Here is a 21,784-nt window from a genome sequence, read left to right on the forward strand (position 1 = left end):
GATCGCTACGGTAACGAACGGGACATAATCTTAGACAGCATCATCACCGGCGACGAAACACCGATCCCTCATTACGAGTCGGAGAGTAAACGGCAGAGTATGGAATGGAAACATCCAAATTCGCCCTGCAAAAAAAAAGTTCAAGACCCAACCGTTTGCAGGAAAACTGACGCTTACGCTTTTTTTTGGGACTCACAAGGCCCGGTACTGGAACATTATGAGGAAAGGGACACGACAATAAACAGTGCGCGTTACAGTGAGATGCTTACTGCCACACCAGACGCCTGTAATTCGAAGCAAACGCCGAGGACTGCGCTGCTGTCGAAAGGTATTGTGTTGTTGCACGACAATGCCCGTCCACATACTGCTGCCCACGCTACTGAAACGCTCCAGAAACTCAACTTTGAAGTACCGGCTCGTCCTCCGTATAGTCCTGACCTTGCACCTTCTGACTACCGCTTGTTTGGTCCACTCAAAGAGGCATTAAGGGGCCGTCGATTTATCTCGGAGGAAAAAGTGAAAGAAGCGGTGCATTTCTGGTTCGCAGCTCAACCGAAAACCTTCTTTTATGACGGCATCAGGAAGCTTGTGCAGCGATGGACCAAGTGCGTTTAAATGCAAGGAGACTATGTTGAACCATGTTAAAAATGATGTACATGTAAGTTTCCTATTTATATTGTAGTAAAATTTATAACTACATTGCGGATAATAATTGATTTACCCTCGTATTTTTATCGGTTCCAGAATTATAGACAAATAAAATTTTAATTAATGAAATATTTGGTCCTTACACGGGCAAGGCACATCGATTCGAATCAGATTTCATCTTAAATTCTTTGAATAGACGTACAAAGAAGTCATGTGGTGTCCACATTACATTTTTTCTGTTCAGCCTCTGGAACCACGGTAAGGTATTAATTCAAAGGATGATATGTATGTACGTAAATGAAATGTAATCTTGTACGGTCTCATGTCGACCGTTCCTGAGATGCATGGTTAACTGAAACCCAACCACCTACGAACACCTGTATCCACGATCTAGTATTTAAATGTAAACGCCTTGTAGCGGTCTGGTATGTTGTAACGTCACAGGTGAACGATAAAATTAAATAAACGAATAATATTTAAAGTGGCCGCTAGTACCGCCACACCCGCGCGAATAATATATGCGCGGTATGCTCGCGCGCTTTAGTTAGAATCTACGTTATTCACGTGTTGGCATGAGCAAAATAATATTATATTTAAATAAAATTATCAATATTTAAAAAGCCGTGAGTGAATGCGAGTGCAAGTCGTGACTCATAAAAACGCTGCGTGACGGGAAGGAAAGTCCTGCAACTGTGTTGTCAGCTTTTTTAAGAAAGCGGTAAAGACTGATTTTGATGGCGTTAAAACTAATACATCAGAATCAAATAGGAAATGAAAATCCGCTCCATTTTGTTTAAAAAGGTCCGTGCTAGCGCCAATATTCTTGTTTATCATATATTGTTTAGCTAACCTGCTAGGGGATGGCTCTCCGGAAAATATTAAAATTAAAGTTAACACAAAAATTTCATAAACATTATTTCAATATTAATTGACATACACTAAATCAGATGAAAAATATTCTAGTCCGTCATTAAAAAATTTTTTTTAAATTATATTTTTCCACCGGACTGGTTTAGCGGTTAATTCGTCGTCGCAGATCGGTTATTTAACAACTGATTTTCGAAGTCGAAAGTTCTGAGGTTTAAATCCTAGTAAAAGTCAGTTACTTTTATACAGGCCTGAATACTAGACAGCAACTACCGGTGTCCTGTGGTTGTTGGGAATCAATTTATAACGTGACTATACTCCATTTGCATGTCTTCATCTCATTGGATCTTAGAGTTGCTTATTGTTCACTACTTGAATGGATTACAATGTACCCGTTAGGAAAATAAAATATAAATTTCAAAAAGGCAGCTAGTTTAGGAAGAATGCCAATTGTTGTCCCCTTTTTGAGTCACTCTGCCTGGCAGCTGCTCTTTGTTCATACTTGTAAAAATATGGATTTTTTTTTGTTCGTCCATTCATGTAATTAAGGATCACATTTACATAATACTACGCAACCTTTTTTCTTACCCCCAATATTTTTTCATTTCTTCATTCTGTTGTTTTTCTTCCTACACTCCTGTTACCCCTAATTTTTCTTTGATTCATTTTCTAACTTTGTCTCTATTTAAACAGGTTTCTTTGAAGATTTTTACAATTTTAAGGTCGTTTTCTACTTCGTTAAACCGGCTGAGTTTTAATAGTTGTTCTGTTATAAATCTGAAATATTTGTTTCGTTAATCTGTATTCGCTCATTCCGTATAAATGCCCGTCAAAATGTAACCTTCTTTTCGGATGGTGTCTTTTATTTTTTCTTTATTTTTATAAATTTATGTTTCACTTTTTAGTTTATAAATTCCGTCCTGGTAATCCGGTCTATATATATTTCTTAAATTTTTTTTCTATTAAGGTTTTTTATCCGAAAAATTTTCGAAACGCTTAGCGCCATAAACGCCATTTTAACACTCCTTCTCTAGACTGTTAGGCGTTATCACTGATTATTACTTATTACTTGGCATTTACTGCTTTGCAGAAAGTTCCAAAAAAAGTCATCGGATTTTTACTTCACCACATTTGACGTTTTCGTGTTTGTGACTACCGGATTTAAATTTATCGGTTTTTTTTCCGTATGAGTAGGGGAAAGTGGTACAACTCAAAATATTCAATAACCGAAATAATTAAAGTTTCAGACTTTATTTAATCAACTTTCATTCCTATTAATAGGATAGAAAGAAGATTGAATAAAGGTTTCAAAACTTTTAGTAAAATTACGAGCGCGTAATAACTAATATATCTGTTAAAAAACTATATTAGATCAAAGTAAAAAATAACCAATGATTCGATCATTTTTAAATATTCTTTTCGTCCTGTATCGTTACCGATATAGGAAAAGAATGAGGTTTATCTTAGAGATTTAAAAATATTTCAGTAGATTTGTTTGTTGCTAGGCAATTTAATTAAAAATATAATAGAAAACATTTATTCGGTATTAAATAAAACTTAACGATTTTAATTTGCGGTAATTTTTTAAATAAAAACAGCGGCTAGTCTGATATAGTCGACGGATAGGAAGAAAGAAAATTAGTGAATATCTGACAAAATTTGGTTGGGCCCTCTTCTTATCGTTAACCTAACATATCATTGTACAGTTTTTTAGGTTAACAATGAAGAGGGGGCCAAAAAACGTTCTACTGCTACGGCCATAGTATCTTACGGTGCTGATGGCTCACGATGGCATCAAATCCGGACGGATCAAAAAGTTTATTTTCTCTCAACATTATGGTAAAAATAAAAACACTTTTTTTATTAAATATATTATTACGCGTGAAAGTGGATGACCTTGAAAATTTTGTGATCATATTCTCTGGGCTATTCTTTTGCTGCTAATTCTAATTTTTTCAGTTATAATTTTCACGATTTAAAACCAAATCGTTAAAAGGTAAAAAAAGTAAATAACTTAAAATATTTTTAGAATATCTATATTTCTTTCAATTGCTATTTATTTACTTTCCCGCCTAGCGCTATAGCAGAGCAAAACCCATAGAAGAGAAACTACGGTAATCGGTCCGATTTTTATCGTATGTGGTTTTCACCGGATTTTTACATTCTGACACCTCTTTTTCCTGTTTAGCCTTTAGTTAATTACCTTTTTAGAGGATGATATGTACGAGTGGAAATGAAGTGTAGTCTTGTACAGTTTCAGTTCGACCGTTCCTGAGATGTGTGGTTAATTGAAACCCAACTACCAAAGAACAACGGTAGCCACGATCTAGTATTCAAATCCGTATAAAAATAACTGACTTTACTAGTACTTGAACGCTGGAACTCTCGACTTCCAAATCGGCTGACATGGGAAGACGCGTTCACCATTAGACCAACCTGGTGGGTTATATTTTGACAACTAAGGAACCCAAAAAAAAAACCAAAAAACCGGATGGAAATTTTCCGGATGTTCGTACGTACGTGTGTGTACGATGTTAGATGTCGTACTCTAATTCACGTTATATCTCCAAAACTACTGGACCTATGACGGTTAGGAACGAAGGGGGTGGTATGGCGACCGGGTTCTTCGCAAGGCGGGTGTCTACCTCAACGGGGTCAGGGGAAGGCAGTGCTTGATTTTACATTTCTTCATTTAGTAAATTATATTATCTAATATCGTTCGCATTTCGTATTTTATTACCAATTTAATAGATTTTAAATAATAATAATAATTATAAAGAAAATAAATATTTAAAAACCCTATGGCGTATTTGAAATAAAAACTTTTTTTGAACTTTTTTTTTAATTTCTCGGTACAAATGAAGATATCATCTTGATTTTGATGCGTGTAATCTTCATGTGAATATCTAAAAACTAAATCTCTAGATTCTTTAAAATTCCCAGTGAAAGGTTAAAATGGATCTTTGAAGTTTTTTTACTATCTTTTTAATTTCTCTGTAAGAAATGAATCCATCAACTTGATTTTTTGTGTGCGTAACTTTCATGTGAATATCTAAAAACCAATTTGCAGATTTTTTGAAATTCATCCTTGAAGTAGTTGAAGAAAGGTAAAAGGTATTGAATAATTGTCGCAAATTTTCCCCATACTAAACGAGATATTCAGTAGATTTGGGCTTACAGATGTTCTCCAAATAAATATATGAAAACCATTTTCGGTTTTTTTAATTCCGATTTTTTTAAGGGGTGCAAAGGAATACACGGTGCTGTGGCTCTCAACCACCACAGCCACTGCCACCGTTACTGCATGTGTGATTGGGTGCACTCGCCACCGGTTACTTGAATAAAAAACATAAAATAAAAAAAAAGTTGAACGCAAGTAACCGTATAGAGGGGGACGATCAAACCCGAGATCTCCGGAAAGGCCGAGCGTTACCACACCGCTTTAATAATATTAGAAAAATATTAATGAGAGTTAGTTTGGTTACTGCCGTATGCCTATATCAGGGATAAACGTTTACAGAAGTTAAAACTTATATTTAGAATGAATTTTTTTTTTTTGAGTTTGAGTCAAAACTCTTTAAAAAATTCATCACTTTAAAAAATTTCAGTACTTTAAAATAACAGAAGTCGTATATTACCGGTGTATGAAATTTCAAGCTCCTACGTTTCCCCACAAAGAGTTGACATTTTAAAACAGTCATAAACACCCCACTCCCTTATCCGATTAAGTTAAAAATTTAATAACATCAACGTTTATGTTTATAAATATCTGAGCCAAATTTCAATCATTTCTTTTTATTTTTGTTAAGGGGTTTTTGAGAAACGGGACAAAAACCGGGAACTGAACCCCCCTAAGGGTAAACATCGGTCTTATGATGATCCCGGTCGCTACACCACCCCCTCCGTTCATAGCCCTGATGGGCTTTATCGGATATCGTCTGTATACCCTCTAAACTTGATAACAAAAACAGACATCAGTTTGGCCTCTTTCAGGATGTAACCGATGCAAATGGCCTCGGCAGAAATTTCCGTCAGTGTATTTACACATCTAACAATCGCCTTCGTATGGCTTCTACCAGCTACGACCACCTGTTATAACTTACAACCCTCAGCTATGAAATCGGAAGGAAGCGCGACTCCCACGCCTTCCTCTAACACCGAAAGTTTCACACAAAATCTCTTCCTATATTCAACCTCAATTAGATTATGCGCTCAGATTATTACTTGATCGAGTCTTTAAACGATAAAAATACCATCCTCATTCCAACAAATGAAGTGTTGATCGCAAAAACGACAGTTTTGTACTACAATTCAATTTCCTCAAAGTCCTCTTGATATACTTAAAAATCAAAAAGATGTATTCGCAAATTTAATAAAATAATTTTATAATGAAAACATACCCTGTCTTTAAAAACCGATAACCGTAAAGGGACCGTATATAAAAATGTTTTGAACCGTTTTCGAGCAATTTATATTTAGCCGGTCCGGAGATATTAATCAAAATGGATACCGACATATGTGCGAACATAGACCCTCGTATTAAGTTTAAAGGCTGTGTAATCAGTCGAGTTCGAGTTCATAAATACCTAGGTGTTCTGTTTGATGAGAAGTTGCCGTTTAGCAACCGCATTAGGCAAGTAGCGGCGGACGTCGTCTATTTGATGCACAAGGTTAGGAGGATTGCTAGGATTACGGACTGTCGGGCCGTCATTTGTACATGGTATATCGAGGTGTCTTCGAAAGTATGACCTTTTACGCGGCGTCCGTTTGGGCGCATAGGTTGGATAGAAATCGAGCACTTATTCAAAATTTAAGGAGTGTCCAGCGCAGGGCCTTAATTGTATGTACCGGTGCTTTTAAAACAACCTCCTACAAGGTTACTGCTGTATTGGGAAAGGCTCTCCCAATCTATTTTAGTGGTGAAAGTTCGGGCGGGCATGTGAAAATTTCGAAGAGGCAGAGAGGCAGAGAGGTATTTGGGTTGTGGATTTCAGCCGGGCCATTACCGGAGGGGAACGGTGATCTCAATGCACCGGTTCTAAATTTCGAACAGTTGCCCATCTCCCGCCTGCGAAGGAGGCTTTACAGCCTCGCGATGGAAGCACGGCAGCAAGAATGGCACGCCACGACTAAGGGAAGGTCCTTACATAGATTTATACAGGGACAACGGTAGAACGGTATGCCTCTCCTTTGTTTTTTAGGGCGACGGGAGCTCGAGTGCTGTCCAATCATGTAAATTTAAAACAATATTTGTTTTGGTTTCGCCTAGCAGCTGATGAGCTGTGCGTCTGCGGGGAGGTCCAGTCAAACGAGCATATGATGTTTGACTGTCCTGCTCTTGAGGGGGCCAGAGACCGGACCGCCCTGGAACTTAGAGGTCAAGGGGAAAATTGGGCGCTCATAAACGGCGAGTCGGTGTGGCGAGAGCCGCATTGTCGTTCCGTGTGAGAGTTCCTCGATGAGGTTGCGTTGTTCAACCGACATCGGTAGATCAGTTAAGGGTAAAGTATAATGACTCCTACCGTGCTGCTGCGGGAAGCTAAACCAGAGATAACGGCTGGCCGCCGGCCAGATAAATTTCCAAGCGCTTTAAATGGTGAACAGGTAGTGGCTGGCATTCAGCGACTGAGGCGTGACAGGAAATTACTGTCTTTTTAATATAATAACAAGGGATGCGCCTCCCCGGTTTAGTTTTATTGTATGACAAGTGAGCGGTTGGGACACGTACGCCGGTGGTGTACGGCACCTCGCTTCGTCCGCTCACGCTGTTAGGTAAGCTCACTAGGAGTTATTAGATTAACGGTGCTAAATTGTTTTTGAGGCGCGTTAGCCGTTTTCGGCACGGTGATTCGGTCATATGCTCTAGGGCCACCGAATGGGATGTGGCGGAAGAAATGCCGGTTAACCGATTGCGAACATACATATTGCGTTAACTTTTTATAGTTTTTTTTGGTCTAAGGGGCCTTGAAATGTCGACAGGCTACACAGCTGCATTAGCAATATACATAACAAATACTAAAGATTCATTACTTTACGAAAAGAAACGTGTATTAGTATTTCTTTTGAGCAAGTTAAACGAGGGAGATTGATGTATAAGTGAATTTCTAATGGATTTATGATCCTCTTTTCTTATTTTTGTTTTTTCTTGAAGAATACAATTTTACTAGATACTTACCCGAACAATACAAATTGTAGTAATTTACCACTAATAATAATTATAATAATAATAAAAAATAATAGTAGTAACACCGGTATCCACGATCTAGTATTGAAATCCGTATAAAAGTAACTGCCTTTATTAGGATTTGAACGCTGAAACTCTCGATTTTGAAATCAGCTTTAGGAAGACGCGTTCACCACTAGACCAACCCGGCGGGTGAAATCCATCGCATCTGTCTTTCCTTGAATGAATTTTTCATAAGCTAAATATATGTTTTTTTTTTTACCCTACCCCCGGGCCGGATCCACAACAAAGCAAAGCACAGCCCAGGACGCGGTTCACTCAAACGGGCCTCTCCGTCAGCCGGTCATAAGTCTAGTCCAACAGGTCAGCCCGCCGGTTACAGCTTTTCATTACCCGCCTCTAATCCCTAGGGCGGGATACCTAAGCGCGACTATCTCGTTCCTGGAATCCACCTCAGAAGCCGGGACTCGGTCTTGATGCCAACGCCTCTAGTGAGAGCACCCTGTGTAGCGCACTCGCACCGGGTCTCGGTCGTTTTCGCGAAGGGACGAGACAGTCCCATAGCGCCTCATCACTGCCGAAATATATAATTATTATTTCGTTAAAACGATACAAATCCTGTTGAAGGAAATCGACTATATAATATTTCAAAATAATAGTTGTTATCGTATAAAAATAGTTGTTTTTACGTTAACTTTTCAACGGTTAACTTAACTGTTGAAGTTTTTGTCGATCGATCCTTAACTCGGGACTAGTAGAGTGACAATTGCGTAGAGTATACGGTGAAGTCAGTCGATTGCCATTCGTGGTAATGAAATCTCCTACCGTACAAAAAATGTTTTTGCCATAATTACTACAGTTAGGTGATAAGATAAAATAAAAAGAGAAAAAAAATAATAAGAATATTTCAATTTAATCATTCAGGTAAAACAACATTTATTAATCGAGGATTTTCATGTTTTTTTTTTTTTTAAATAATAAATATATTACAGTATATAATTTAATTAAATTATCTATTATTGTAATAATAAACTTAAATTATTGATTTTTATGTATTTAAGAAAAATAATTTACAAGGTTTCAATTTATTATATAACTTACGTATATAAATATTTAATATAATTTATTTTTATTATAATATTTTCTTCTAAATTATAAGGTATAATTTTTCCTCTATTCTACTAGTTCTTACATTATTAAAATTAATTATTGAAAAAAAAAAAAACAATTTTTGTTCAATCTTCTAATTTATTGTATTATTTTTAATCATACAAAAAATAAATAGTTATATTTCCATTTACAATATTAGAAAACGAGTTTTCTTGAAATCATTATTAGTATGTATGGATTTGTGTTTTATTTATTTAAATGTTGTATAAATTTATGTCTTTTAAAAAAAGAAACGCATATCAGTAAAAATATATAGCAGCTGTATAATTACAAATAAATTTTATTTAAAAAAAGATCATTCTTTGTTAAATAAAAAATCAAACGATAAAAACGATTGACTTTTCAATTAAAATATTATATTGCGGTCTATTCATTGTTACATACTTTTTTTTTAATTACTTAGTTTAATTACTTTTTTTTATATAATTACTTAGTTTTCAACGAAATTTAATATTTGTGTTATCCGTTCATAGTTGATTATAAATATATATATATATATTTTTTTTTGAAATGTAAGTGCAAATAGAATGCAAATTAGATACAAGAAAATTTAAAAATAAATGATAAAAGTAAAATCAGGAATTTTTTTATTCTAGAAATATTTTGAAACCTAATGTAGGTCATAACAAATTATTAAAAAAATATCGTAAATTGTTAACTTTATTTAGTATTTTTGTGGAATTTTTTAAGTTCATTTTACGCTTTTTTAAGCATCTGGTAGATAAATAACAAAAAAAAAAAAAAGAAAGGAATTCGTTAACATATATTATATATATATAGAGTTTATTACTATATATATCTTCTTCGATATCTTCGGTTTCAAAAAAGGTAGAATATTATAAAGTAATTGGCTGATAATGAAAGGTATTGCTATGGAAACAATCATCATCTCAACCGATCAGATGAGTTGTAGACAAGCGTTTCCATACCATTATCAACCGTCATCAGCCAATTAATTCTTACTGATCATTATATCAGTCTATTTTATATATTTAAGATATTAAGACGATTTAAAATAATTTCGTTAAATATTTTATTAATTTGTTACGTAATGAATTTTTAAAATAATTGACATATTATTCGTTTGGCATATTTTCCCATTTATAAAAAAAAAAAAAATAAATTATAACAACTGCTAATATTTTACGTGAATATGTATTTTTTTTACAATAATTTTGTTTTTGTTTGATTTTCAGATTTAAATATTTTGTTTTTTAAAATTTAACATTTTAAATTTAGTCTTCTCTGCTTAAATCTTGCGTAATGTCTTTCAGTCCTGAAACAAATAACATAAATATCGATTAAAATTATTTTTTACATAATTATAATACAGTTTCCAAAATAAATAATGTTTAAAATTATAGAGAAAATAATAGTAACTGCTTCCGGTAAAGTATATTGCACAGTATAGTAAACTAAGTCAGTAATATGCGTTTTTTTTTTTTTTTTGTCTTCAGTCATTTGACTGGTTTGATGCAGCTCTCCAAGATTCCCTATCTAGTGCTAGTCGTTTCATTTCAGTATACCCTCTACATCCTACATCCCTAACAATTTGTTTTACATATTCCAAACGTGGCCTGCCTACACAATTTTTCCCTTCTACCTGTCCTTCCAAAATTAAAGCGACTATTCCAGGATGCCTTAGTATGTGGCCTATAAGTCTGTCTCTTCTTTTAACTATATTTTTCCAAATGCTTCTTTCTTCATCTATTTGCCGCAATACCTCCTCATTTGTCACTTTATCCACCCATCTGATTTTTAACATTCTCCTATAGCACCACATCTCAAAAGCTTCTAACCTTTTCTTCTCAGATACTCCGATTGTCCAAGTTTCACTTCCATATAAAGCGACACTCCAAACATACACTTTCAAAAATCTTTTCCTGACATTTAAATTAATTTTTGATGTAAACAACTTATATTTCTTACTGAAGGCTCGTTTAGCTTGTGCTATTCGGCATTTTATATCGCTCCTGCTTCGTCCATCTTTAGTAATTCTACTTCCCAAATAACAAAATTCTTCTACCTCCATAATCTTTTCTCCTCCTATTTTCACATTCAGTGGTCCATCTTTGTTATTTCTACTACATTTCATTACTTTTGTTTTGTTCTTGTTTATTTTCATGCGGTAGTTCTTGCGTAGGACTTCATCTATGCCGTTCATTGTTTCTTCTAAATCCTTTTTATGCTCGGCTAGAATTACTATATCATCAGCAAATCGTAGCATCTTTATCTTTTCACCTTGTACTGTTACTCCGAATCTAAATTGTTCTTTAACATCATTAACTGCTAGTTCCATGTAAAGATTAAAAAGTAACGGAGATAGAGAACATCCTTGTCGGACTCCCTTTCTTATTATGGCTTCTTTCTTATGTTCTTCAATTGCTACTGTTGCTGTTTGGTTCCTGTACATGTTAGCAATTGTTCTTCTATCTCTGTATTTGAACCCTAATTTTTTTAAAATGCTGAACATTTTATTCCAGTCTACGTTATCGAATGCCTTTTCTAGGTCTATAAACGCCAAGTATGTTGGTTTGTTTTTCTTTAATCTTCCTTCTACTATTAATCTGAGGCCTAAAATTGCTTCCCTTGTCCCTATACTTTTCCTGAAACCAAATTGGTCTTCTCCTAACACTTCCTCCTAATATGCGTAGGAAGAATAATGTTTAGAAAGAGATACAGTCGGTTTCAACTCGTTAAATATTGATTTCTAACGGAATATTTCGAATTTTATTAATATGATATTTGATTTTGGGTTGTGTAAATAATTTTACGAATGAAAATACGGTAGGAATATATTTAAAAATAAAATTTAAATAAGTGGCATTTTTAGTTTCCGGTCTAGGCAGCGCTATAGCAGATTTATAGCTGTAGAAGGGAAAGTATTGTAATTTGCGATTTTCACCGAATCTTGACGTTTTTACACCTAAAGAACTCAAAAAACCGGATGGAAATTTTCCGGATGTTCATGTTCGTATGTACTGTGTGTTCGGTGTTGGCCTCTAAATCACCTTATATCTCTAGAACTACTGGACCTATTTTGACCGATCTTGGTCGGATTATTTCTGTATATGGGACATTAATGTCGTTAAATTTTCAACTTAAAAGATCAAGCGTCTGAGGCTGTAGAGCAAGGTCATCCTCAGTACCTCGAGATTTCATCTAATTAAGGTCTTATTTTTCTTAGGCGCATTTGTTAACGATTAACAAATAATAATAATAATATTTGCAAAAAAAAATTTGCAAATTTGCATCCCCATCCAAAAAATGATCTAATTAAACTAGCGGCTAAGCGGGTATACTATGCAAATTGTATCCCCCGTTACCGCAAGGAGCGGTAGTGTAGCACTGACGTACAGCTGCTGCAGTGGTCTGCTATGTTGTGACGTCACAGGTGAGCGGTAGAATAAAATAAATGAATATTTAAAGTGTAAAAGTATTTAAAGTGGCCGTTAGTACCGCCACACCCGCGTGAATGAAATGCGGTATGCGCGTGCGGTTTAGTTAGATTCATTAAATGAATTAAATAAACAACAAATATTATTTAAATAAAACAATAATTTTAAAACAATATTTATCTAAATATAAATATTCTAAATTAAGTTATGTGTGTGTGTGTGTGTGTAGCTGTGCAACAGAAAAAACCGCGTGACGGTAAAGTCCTACAACTGTGTTGTCAGCCTTTTTATAAAAATTATAATACACAATCTATTTGCATATGTAAAAGCACCTTGTAAAAGGGGCTGGTATAAATTTACTTAGTTTTAAGTATTATTTTTTTATTTCAAATTTTATTCCGATTTTATTTTTACTCCGATTTCACATATTATTAATTTATAAATATACAGTGTTAAACTTTTATTAAATGAGGTTTTTTTTTAAAAAAAAAAAATATCAAAAAGCTTGAATTATTTTAAATTTTATAATAAACAGTATAATTGAAACGTCAAACAGATATCAATTAATTACACCGATAATGTTAGATAAAATTATAAGGAAAATTTTTGTAAATTTATTTACTTGTTTTTAAAATTTGAAATAAGTTTCTTACTTTTTACCGTAACAGATCAAAACTACTTAAATTATTGTACGAGTAATGTACCAGGTAACTCAATTTGTCAGTCCTTACCAGTATTTTTATAATAATTTATCGTCTATCGTATTTTTGTCAACAACGATATAACTTTAAATATAGCTGGCGTGTAATTAATTCGTAAATAAGTCGATTCAGTCGGCCCCTTATGAAAAAATCAAACAAAACATCGAATCATAATTTGTAAGCGTAACTTTCGATTACAGCGCCACACGATTGTTTACAATTGGATATCTCCTAAGGTAAATCGAATATAGATGCTTTAAATTATTAACACGTAAAATTAAGTTATAGTATCGTTATATTATTTGTTTGTAAATAGTTGTCGCATCACGCCGCGATTTATTATACAAAACAGAAAAATTTCAGTGTATGTGTATTTTATATATATGTGTGATGTAGGATTAGAGAAGGGCGTAACTTGTCGAAAGGATGACAAAAGAGTTTTGCATAATATAGATTACATTACAGAATGATATGTAATAAGTTGCTGAAAAGTAGCAGAGCAGGGAAGCGTCTGGGAAGGCGACAGTTCTTTCATTATTTTGACTACTAACCTTCCGTGAAATGCGATCCGTCACGCGTTAACTTCTTAATATAAAGAAAAGCTACGTGTCATTTTCCATATTTACTCCCGTTTACCGACCAAAAAGTTTAATGTTTATTTATAAAGTATAGATAGACTAAGTTCATCGACACGGATAGAATGAAATTCATTAACCTCATTTCTTAAAGTTTATATACACATAAAACGTGCATAATATTGAGTCTGCTATAAACAGTGAACTTCTAAAAACTTCCTTATATCAAAATTATACTACACAAATACACCTCGTACGTATTTATAAAATTATTAACGAAAAACTTTACGACTCGAAAATGTAAGTTACATTGAAAGGAATTTTTTGAGGCTTACCTCTATTTGTGAACGTAAAAATGCATTATAATCTTGTGATCGTCTCAAAAAATTTGAATATGGAAATTTATTTAATATTTTTAGCGCATTATTTCGTTGGGGTGGAAGGGTTTCTCATAAATTCATATTATGTAATGAAAAGATAATCCGTACATGTAACTATCGATAAAACTATTTTTTTATTCTAATATTGAATAGGTATTGTTATTTTTTAAAGTATTATTACAAAGACTGTAAATGTACCTAAATAAATTTACTTAATCATTCGAAAATAAAAGATAATAAATTTAAAGAAATTTTCACCGTGAGAAAACCATTAGTGTTAAATTATTGACTTCATTTTACGCTGAATTTAGAAAAGCGAATTAAACAATAAAATTGAATTTATTAAAGCGAAAATTAAAATCGGTTACAAACGAGTTATCGATCGTAATCGATTGTGGAAAGTCTAGTCTGGAAAAATAATAATTTAATCGTGCACCAAATGTATGTACCAAAATAAATAATTTCTATCAGCAATATCGTTGTATTTGAGAAATTATCGTCAATGACAGCTCTGTAGTTTTTTTAATATTTTTATAGTTTATTTAAAAAAAATAAAATACCCAATAGGAAAACGATAAAAAGTAATTTTATTAACAAAAATCAAGGAAGATGATTAAGTATTTAGTATTGTGCTAAAAAAATTATAATTTTATTAACAAAAAATCAAGGAAGATGATTAAGTATTTAGTATTGTGCTAAAAAAATTATAATTTTATCCTTTTATCAGAATAATATTTACGAACCTAAATGAAATTAATCTAATCTACCCCATCCAATATCGTACAATCGTACAATGCTACAAATGAAGATAAAATATAATATTCTAAAAATTAAACATTTAGTTGTGTTATATTTTACTCCACAGTTGACCTCAGCAGGAAACCGGTAGGACGCCGCTACCTGACCGAAACATTTTTAACTTTATTTTTATTCAAATAAATACTTGAACCGCTATTAATTTAATCTAAATATAGTAATATCCTACAATAAAATATCTTATGTAAACCTTTTATTCAAAATCCATTGGCTTGGTATTATGTTAATCCCATCCTGTTTTAATTTTCTTTACTATAACAGGAAATATATACTGCTTGGCTATTCACTGCTAGTAAAACAATTCTTGAACAAGATAAACTGAATAAATTTGTGGTTAACCTGTATTTAAGCCAATACCATCCTAATGAACATTTTTCAATATTAGTAGGATTTTTTTTTTGCGCGGGAACGCAAAGCGTGATTTTGCCAAAGTGTTCAATGCGCGAGGTGTGCGTACAAGTTTGTCATCAGATATGTGTTGTGTTATAAGAGATATAAATCCCCGACAAATTTACAAGCTAAAATTTATGAAAAATCAATATGTAAGTACAAAAACAAGATTCACCTAACTCTTTTAATTATGGCCCCATCTCAACACCGTAGAGGAAAACACCCGCCTAGTGATGCTTCCGGTCGCCACACCACCCTCCCCGGTCCTAACCACCATGGGCTTTAACGGGAGTCGTCTATCGCCCTCTTACTTTTTACATCTCATATTAATAAGTCACGCCTTGCTGGGACGCCACCGATGTAAATGGCTCTATAGACATTTATTTCTGTGATTTTTAAACTCGGCTTTTGCCTTCGCTGTAGGTCTCGTCCGGACATCTTGAATGTCCTACATCGTTACCCTCTGAACTAGCTAACAGAGTTCGCGGAAGCACGAATTCCGCGCCTAGTTCTACCTTTAATTTGAGTCAATTTCTAGTAAACGTCTCGAAATACGGAGGCAATTTAACAAAAACTTGCCGCCAGAAATGTTGTTCGCAACAACGACCTCCTACTCCCACTCAGCTCAATCGCAGAGTACCGCGTGACATTTACTTCATTTCGACTATCGTCGAGATGCCGTTACACCTCACGGCTGCATGAGATCCATGCCCTCGACAGAGCAATCGAATTATGGTCCCATCTCAACCCCGTAGGGGAAGACACCCGCCTAGTGACGTTCCGGTCGACCCCCCCCCCGTTCATTGTCCTGTTGAGCTTTAACGGGAGAATTATGGCCCCAGCCGGCACATGCGTCTTCTTCCGGAAAGGGGAGCGCGCATTGCTTTCTCCAAACGTTAGGGATGCCCGGAAGACTAATTCCTGTTAGGCCGAAAGACGCTAGCACCGAGAGGAATTCAGAGGACGGAACTGAAGAGAAATCATGCCGGAAGTACGAAGCTCATACACGTCTAGTCTCCCACGATCACCCCCAGTCGATTACGAGGGCTATTCAGAAAGTAAGGAACGTTTTTGAATTTTAAAAAACCAAGTACAAGAAAAACTTTTTATTATATACATGTGAAAGAGGGACTAAAATACTACTTTTTAACATCACCATACAAATTCAGGCACTTATCATAGCGGTGGACAAGCTTTGAAATTCCTGTGTCATAGAATTCTGCCGCCTGTGATCTCAATGCACCCATCTTGCACAAAATTAGTGGTAGCCTAGCTTCTGTGAAACAATTTCAAACAATAAAGTCTGTGAAACTAGTGGGAAACATAGAGAAAGCTCAGTTATTTGAAACGTCGGTTTTCACGAATCTTTTCGTCAACTTTGGAGACCAGATCGTCAGTCACAATGCTCGGACGTCCACTCTTCTTATGGTGAACGTTTGTTCGGCCATTTTTAAACTGAATGCACCACTTTCTGACAGAACTTTCACTCATTACGTTGTTCCCGTACACTTCACACAGTTCCCGATGAATTTCCATTGGTTTTAAGTTTTTTGCCAACAAAAACCGAATCGCAGACCGCACCTCGCAACTGGCGGGATTTTCGATTGCAGCACACATTTCAAATTAGTATATAAAAAAAACGGGCAGTGCGGAGATGTTCCCGTTGTCACGGCTGGGCTCTGCCAGAGCGACGAGCACGAGCACACCAATATATACGCGATTGGCGTGCACCTGGCGGCGTCAGGTGGAAATGTTCCTTACTTTCTGTATTTCTATTGATCTAAAGGACAGGAACGCAAATACCAAATCCGTCAGTAAATAAAACACATAAAATCTGTACCGCCACTAAACAAATAATGATCCACCAGAAAAAAAGAAAGACACAATAGCAAGGGACATTTGTCCAGCCTCTCCAATTAGTAGGGATATAATAAACTCCTGTTATCCTGGCGTTTCGTTCCGAAAAATTATGATAAACATTATTACTAAAAACGATCAAACAAACGCAGTATGCTTAATTATGGAATAAAACGTAAACGGTTAAATATCTAGTATGTAGCAGCTGAAAAGGAAAAACTGGATATCGGTTTGCTTGGCATTTCTCCCGCCACCTTCTCATTCGGTCGCCCTAAAGCATAAGACCGAATGTCTGTGCCACAAACGACTACTGAGCCTCGAAACAGTTTAGCGACCGGTGTCCTAACTAGCTCCTAGAACTTACCTAACAGCGTGAGCGGAATAAGCGTGGTGCCATACATCACTTGCTTACGTGTTCCACCACCCGATTGTCATATATCATTAAAATGGGTAGGCGCATCCCGTCAACTACTAAAACATACATGACAGTCAATAATTTAATTTATTTGTCAAAAACAGCGATTCGCTGCTTTGCCTAGGCCGCTGAATGCCAGCATGTAGCTCTCCACCCCAGTTAAACGGTTAAATATCTAGTACGTAACAGCTGAAATGGAAAAACTGGGTATGGAAATTGCGTTAGATTCCTGTCGTGACTAGACAGGAAGGGAGAGAGAGAGACTGCATAACGATGACTTGGCGATGGAGTCATCCTCCACCGCATGTCATCATCGCTCTATTAAAAAAAAATAATTAGCAGTCAACATTTTATAAAAAAACATAAAATTGTATTTAAAAAGTTTATAATAAAAAACGCTTTTGATTTTATGCGCTTTCTTACTCTGTGGGAAAATTGTAGAAAAAATTCATTAATAAAGAACTGATTCCTCACAAAAGAAAAAATAATTTAAAATAAATGTTTTTAAAGATATTGAAAAAATAAAGTATAATATTTATGAAAGTAATGAAAAATATTGTTCTATCCCCTCCACATTTTTAACGAATTTTGAAAAAAATACGGTCAACATTCTATATATAGAAGTATTCGAGCCAAAATTTAAGAAAATCGGTTCGGAAAATTCGAAGATATAAGGCCGAAAGAAGTGCGATACACCTTTGTACGCACATACGTATGTTTTTTGGTCCGGATGAACTAATCGGACCCTAAAACGTAAAGATTCTTTTCGACATTATCACCAAAATAATTTCCATTGAATGTAGCTAATATAGCCATATTCGACTGGAAATTAAACGACTAGCTCTACTGTTCACGTACCTTTTCTTTCTGTTTCCTGTTTAGCCTCCGGGAATTACCGTTCAAGTATTACTTCAGATGATGAATGAGGATGATATGTAATAAGTTAAATGAAGTGGTGTAGTCTTGTACATTCTCAGTTCGACCGTTCCTGAGCTGTGTGGTTAATTGAAACCCGACCGCCAAAGAACACCGGTATCCACGATCTAGAATTCAAATCCGTGTAAAAATAACTGACTTTATTAGGACTTGAACGCCGGAACTCTCGACTTCCAAATCAGCTGATTTGGGAACACGCGTTCGCCACTAAACCAACCCTGTGGGTAGTGTTCATGTACCTATGTATACCTATAAACCATTAATGTCTCTTCCAAGAAATAGGCATATCCGCACTTCTATATTACACTGTTGTGTAGTGATCTACTCTGGCCGGACATCCTATGTTTTTTAGTTCTTTTTTTTGGCAGTCGTGCGTTTTTAATCTGTAGTATATTTTAACTATTTATACGTTAAAGATCTAATCAATCCTTTGTTTTTTTATTCAACTGCTTTTTAAATTATTCTTTATTTAGTTATGCATTTTTAAACTATAATAAGTTCATTTGGTTTATACATAGGTCATAGGTCTATATATATTTTTTACTTCCTTGTACGAAATAAAGGAATTATTGTAATCGCGAAAAATTTCGGTTTTCAGATTTCAACGGAAATATCCATTTTGACCATCCCTGAATCCATTTTGTTTAGGTTCGGTCTGACGTCTGTACGTACGTATATATCTCCCGTAACTCAAAAACGATTAGCCGTAGAATGTTGAAATTTCGGATTTAGGACTAGTGATTGCAATCACTTTTGATTGCAATCGACTGGCACAAAAGCGTCCAAAAAAACCGAAATCCAAAAAACGTTTGATTTTAGGGTTTTTCAACGATATATCGTGAGTGGTACTTATTTTCATCGGTTCCAGAATTATAGTCAAATGAAGTTTTAATTAATCAAATAATTGGGTCTTACAAGGGGAAGGCACATCGGTTGGAAGCCGATTTCGTGTCCTTTTTTTAATTTAAATATATTGATTTATTAAAAATTATTAACCTCTGATTGTAAAAAACGTTTTACAGTGAATAATAATTCAATAAAAAAAAAAAAATACGAAAAAATATCAGAAGTTATTAATGAAATAAAATTATTTGTATTTTTTAAAAAATTGTATATGTAATTGTAATGTAATTGTAAAGGCGTACAAGAAAGTCAAGTGTTGATCACATCAGATTTTTTCATTTTAAAGTACGTTTGAAGTTGTTTTAAAAATAAAGTATATAATTGAACGATTATCTAAAACGTTCAAGTTCACGATTACATACTTAATAATTATTAGAGTTAATTTAAGTTATAAGCTATATATAATCTAATTTATTTGATTAGTACGCCCCGTTTTGTTTTTGTTAAAATTCATGAGTCGGCTCTAAATTCAAAATGCTATGTTTGATTCTAAGTAAACTGTGGCTTTATATTAAGGTCTGTTTAAGCAACACTCAAAAGCCTGGTTTTGTACATAGAGGAAAACTCATTACCGCAGAGAAAAGGTCCGTCCTGCTATTTTAATTAAAAGGTGTAGTAACCGGTAATGTTGTATGTTCTATTTCAGATTCTTCATCTAACAGGCAACATTTGATTTATCTTTAAGTAGTTTCTAACAAATCACTAAATTGGATTTATTTTTTCATTATTATTCTTAATTTATTTCTTTATAATTAACAAAAATGAAAAAGTATAATATCTTTTTTAAGTTTAAATCTTAATTCGTAGAATGTTTTTGACTGTAATTATTTGACATCGAATAAATATGTAAAAATAATATACGCTAATATTTACGTTTTACACAGAAAAAATTGTTGAATGAAACGGTATAATTAATTTTTTACGACAATACAGAGTAATACGATAAAATCATCCGACAAGTTATATATGAAGTTAATATAAATACAATCTTAAGAAGGAAAATTTTACATTTCCCATCTTCATTTATCTTAATTTATTTTCTGTTATTTAATCATTTTAATTGTGTTATTTATGTTAATTCCAGCTTTACGTTTTAATTACCGATATTAAAAAAATATGAAAATTGTTTTTACCGACGTATCGAAGAAAAGTACGGTATTACCTTGGGTCGCTTGGTGGGTGTAGGGGGAGATGAAAATGAATTTATTTCAGTTTTTGAGGTATGAGGAGTACGAAAATACCATTCCCTTAAATTGGGATTTCCTTATATATATATATATATATATATATACATACGTACAGTAGGGCTTCTCTTAACCGAGATAATTGGAGGTGTTGCCGATTCGGATAACGGAATCCGCGGTTAACAGAGACCCTAAGTTTCGTTCTTGAATTCGTGCGACAAATCATATTAATATCGATTTCTCAGCAGAATAACCACCAATTAAAAATTATTATAACGTATTATTTTTTATTATAATAAAATCAACAGTCGCTAATCAGTTTCGCATCGACTCGTATAAACTTAGTTTAGATGAAAACGTCCTGTCACCTTGTTTTCTCTTAACTGAATAACACGCTTCACAGCAGCGCAATCGCAACGCCAGTTTTGTACTACGTTAGGTTAAGGAAATGAACATCGTTTCGTTATTTTAAATAATGGAGTGTTTTTGTGAGAAATACATTAACTTCAATGTAGCTATTTTTTTTTTTTCATTACGTCAATCGGTTCGGTTTGGTCATTGAAGATTTCATTTACTTCTTCTGTCACAACTTTCACAATGCCGACATCATCATAAATTTTAAATGTTGGTTCCTTTGAATCCGATTCAAATCAGTCTTGTACTTCAATTTCCTTTCGATTTTCACATCCCGGTATATTTTCTACCGATGCACAAAACTCCTCGTTCGACGGCACAGTACATAAACGTTTTTTGGTTCGAAATTCTCCATAACTGCTAAATCAATTACATTGAAATTAAGAAAGTGCTGTAATGGTGTATCTGAAACCCGCCGAGTGGGTCCAGCGGTGAACCGGACTGACCCGAAACTCATCGAAAATCAGCTCTTTCGAAGCCGAGATTACTAAGGTTCAAATCCTAATAAAGACATGTCAAATTGTAGTAAAGGCATTTTATATAGATTTAAATACTAGGTCGTGGATACCGGTGTTCATTGGAGGTCGGGTTTCAATTAACCATACAATTTACGAACAGTCGACCTGAGACTGTAAAAGACCTACCCATCAACCGAATGAAATTTTAATCGATTAACTGTTTGGATCCTATAAAGGGAATGAAAGCACATCGGTTCGAATCAGACTTCACCTCTTTTTTTTTAATTTAAATGTATTGATTTTATAACAACTAATTAACCTTTGATTGTAAAAAAAAAAAAAAACAATTATTAATAACAATAAAAAAAATATAAAAAAGTATCAGAAGTTAATAAAAAATTTTATGTACTTTTCATTTAAATAAAATGTATAATGCAATTTAATAAGCGTATAGGGAAGTCATATGGTGTCCACATCATATTTTGTTT

The 21,784-nt window shown here is 34.2% G+C and overlaps 2 protein-coding genes across 17 annotated transcripts in view; one reads left to right on the forward strand and one right to left on the reverse strand.

Moving 5' to 3' along the window:
* Window positions 1–21,784, forward strand: part of LOC142332121 (putative cytochrome P450 6a14) — a 622,045-nt gene that overhangs the window by 19,887 nt on the left and 580,374 nt on the right. The window lies entirely within an intron of this gene.
* Mip (Myoinhibiting peptide precursor) overlaps window positions 9,466–21,784 on the reverse strand; it is a 439,825-nt gene continuing 427,506 nt past the window's right edge. The window contains exon 6 of the mRNA XM_075378379.1: window positions 9,466–10,145. Within this exon, the coding sequence (XP_075234494.1) occupies window positions 10,105–10,145 (41 nt within the window). The 3' untranslated portion in view covers window positions 9,466–10,104. The remainder of the gene's footprint in view (window positions 10,146–21,784) is intronic.

The sequence above is a fragment of the Lycorma delicatula genome, chromosome 11 (genome assembly GCF_047948215.1).
Source record: "Lycorma delicatula isolate Av1 chromosome 11, ASM4794821v1, whole genome shotgun sequence".
Classification (NCBI taxonomy): domain Eukaryota; kingdom Metazoa; phylum Arthropoda; class Insecta; order Hemiptera; family Fulgoridae; genus Lycorma; species Lycorma delicatula.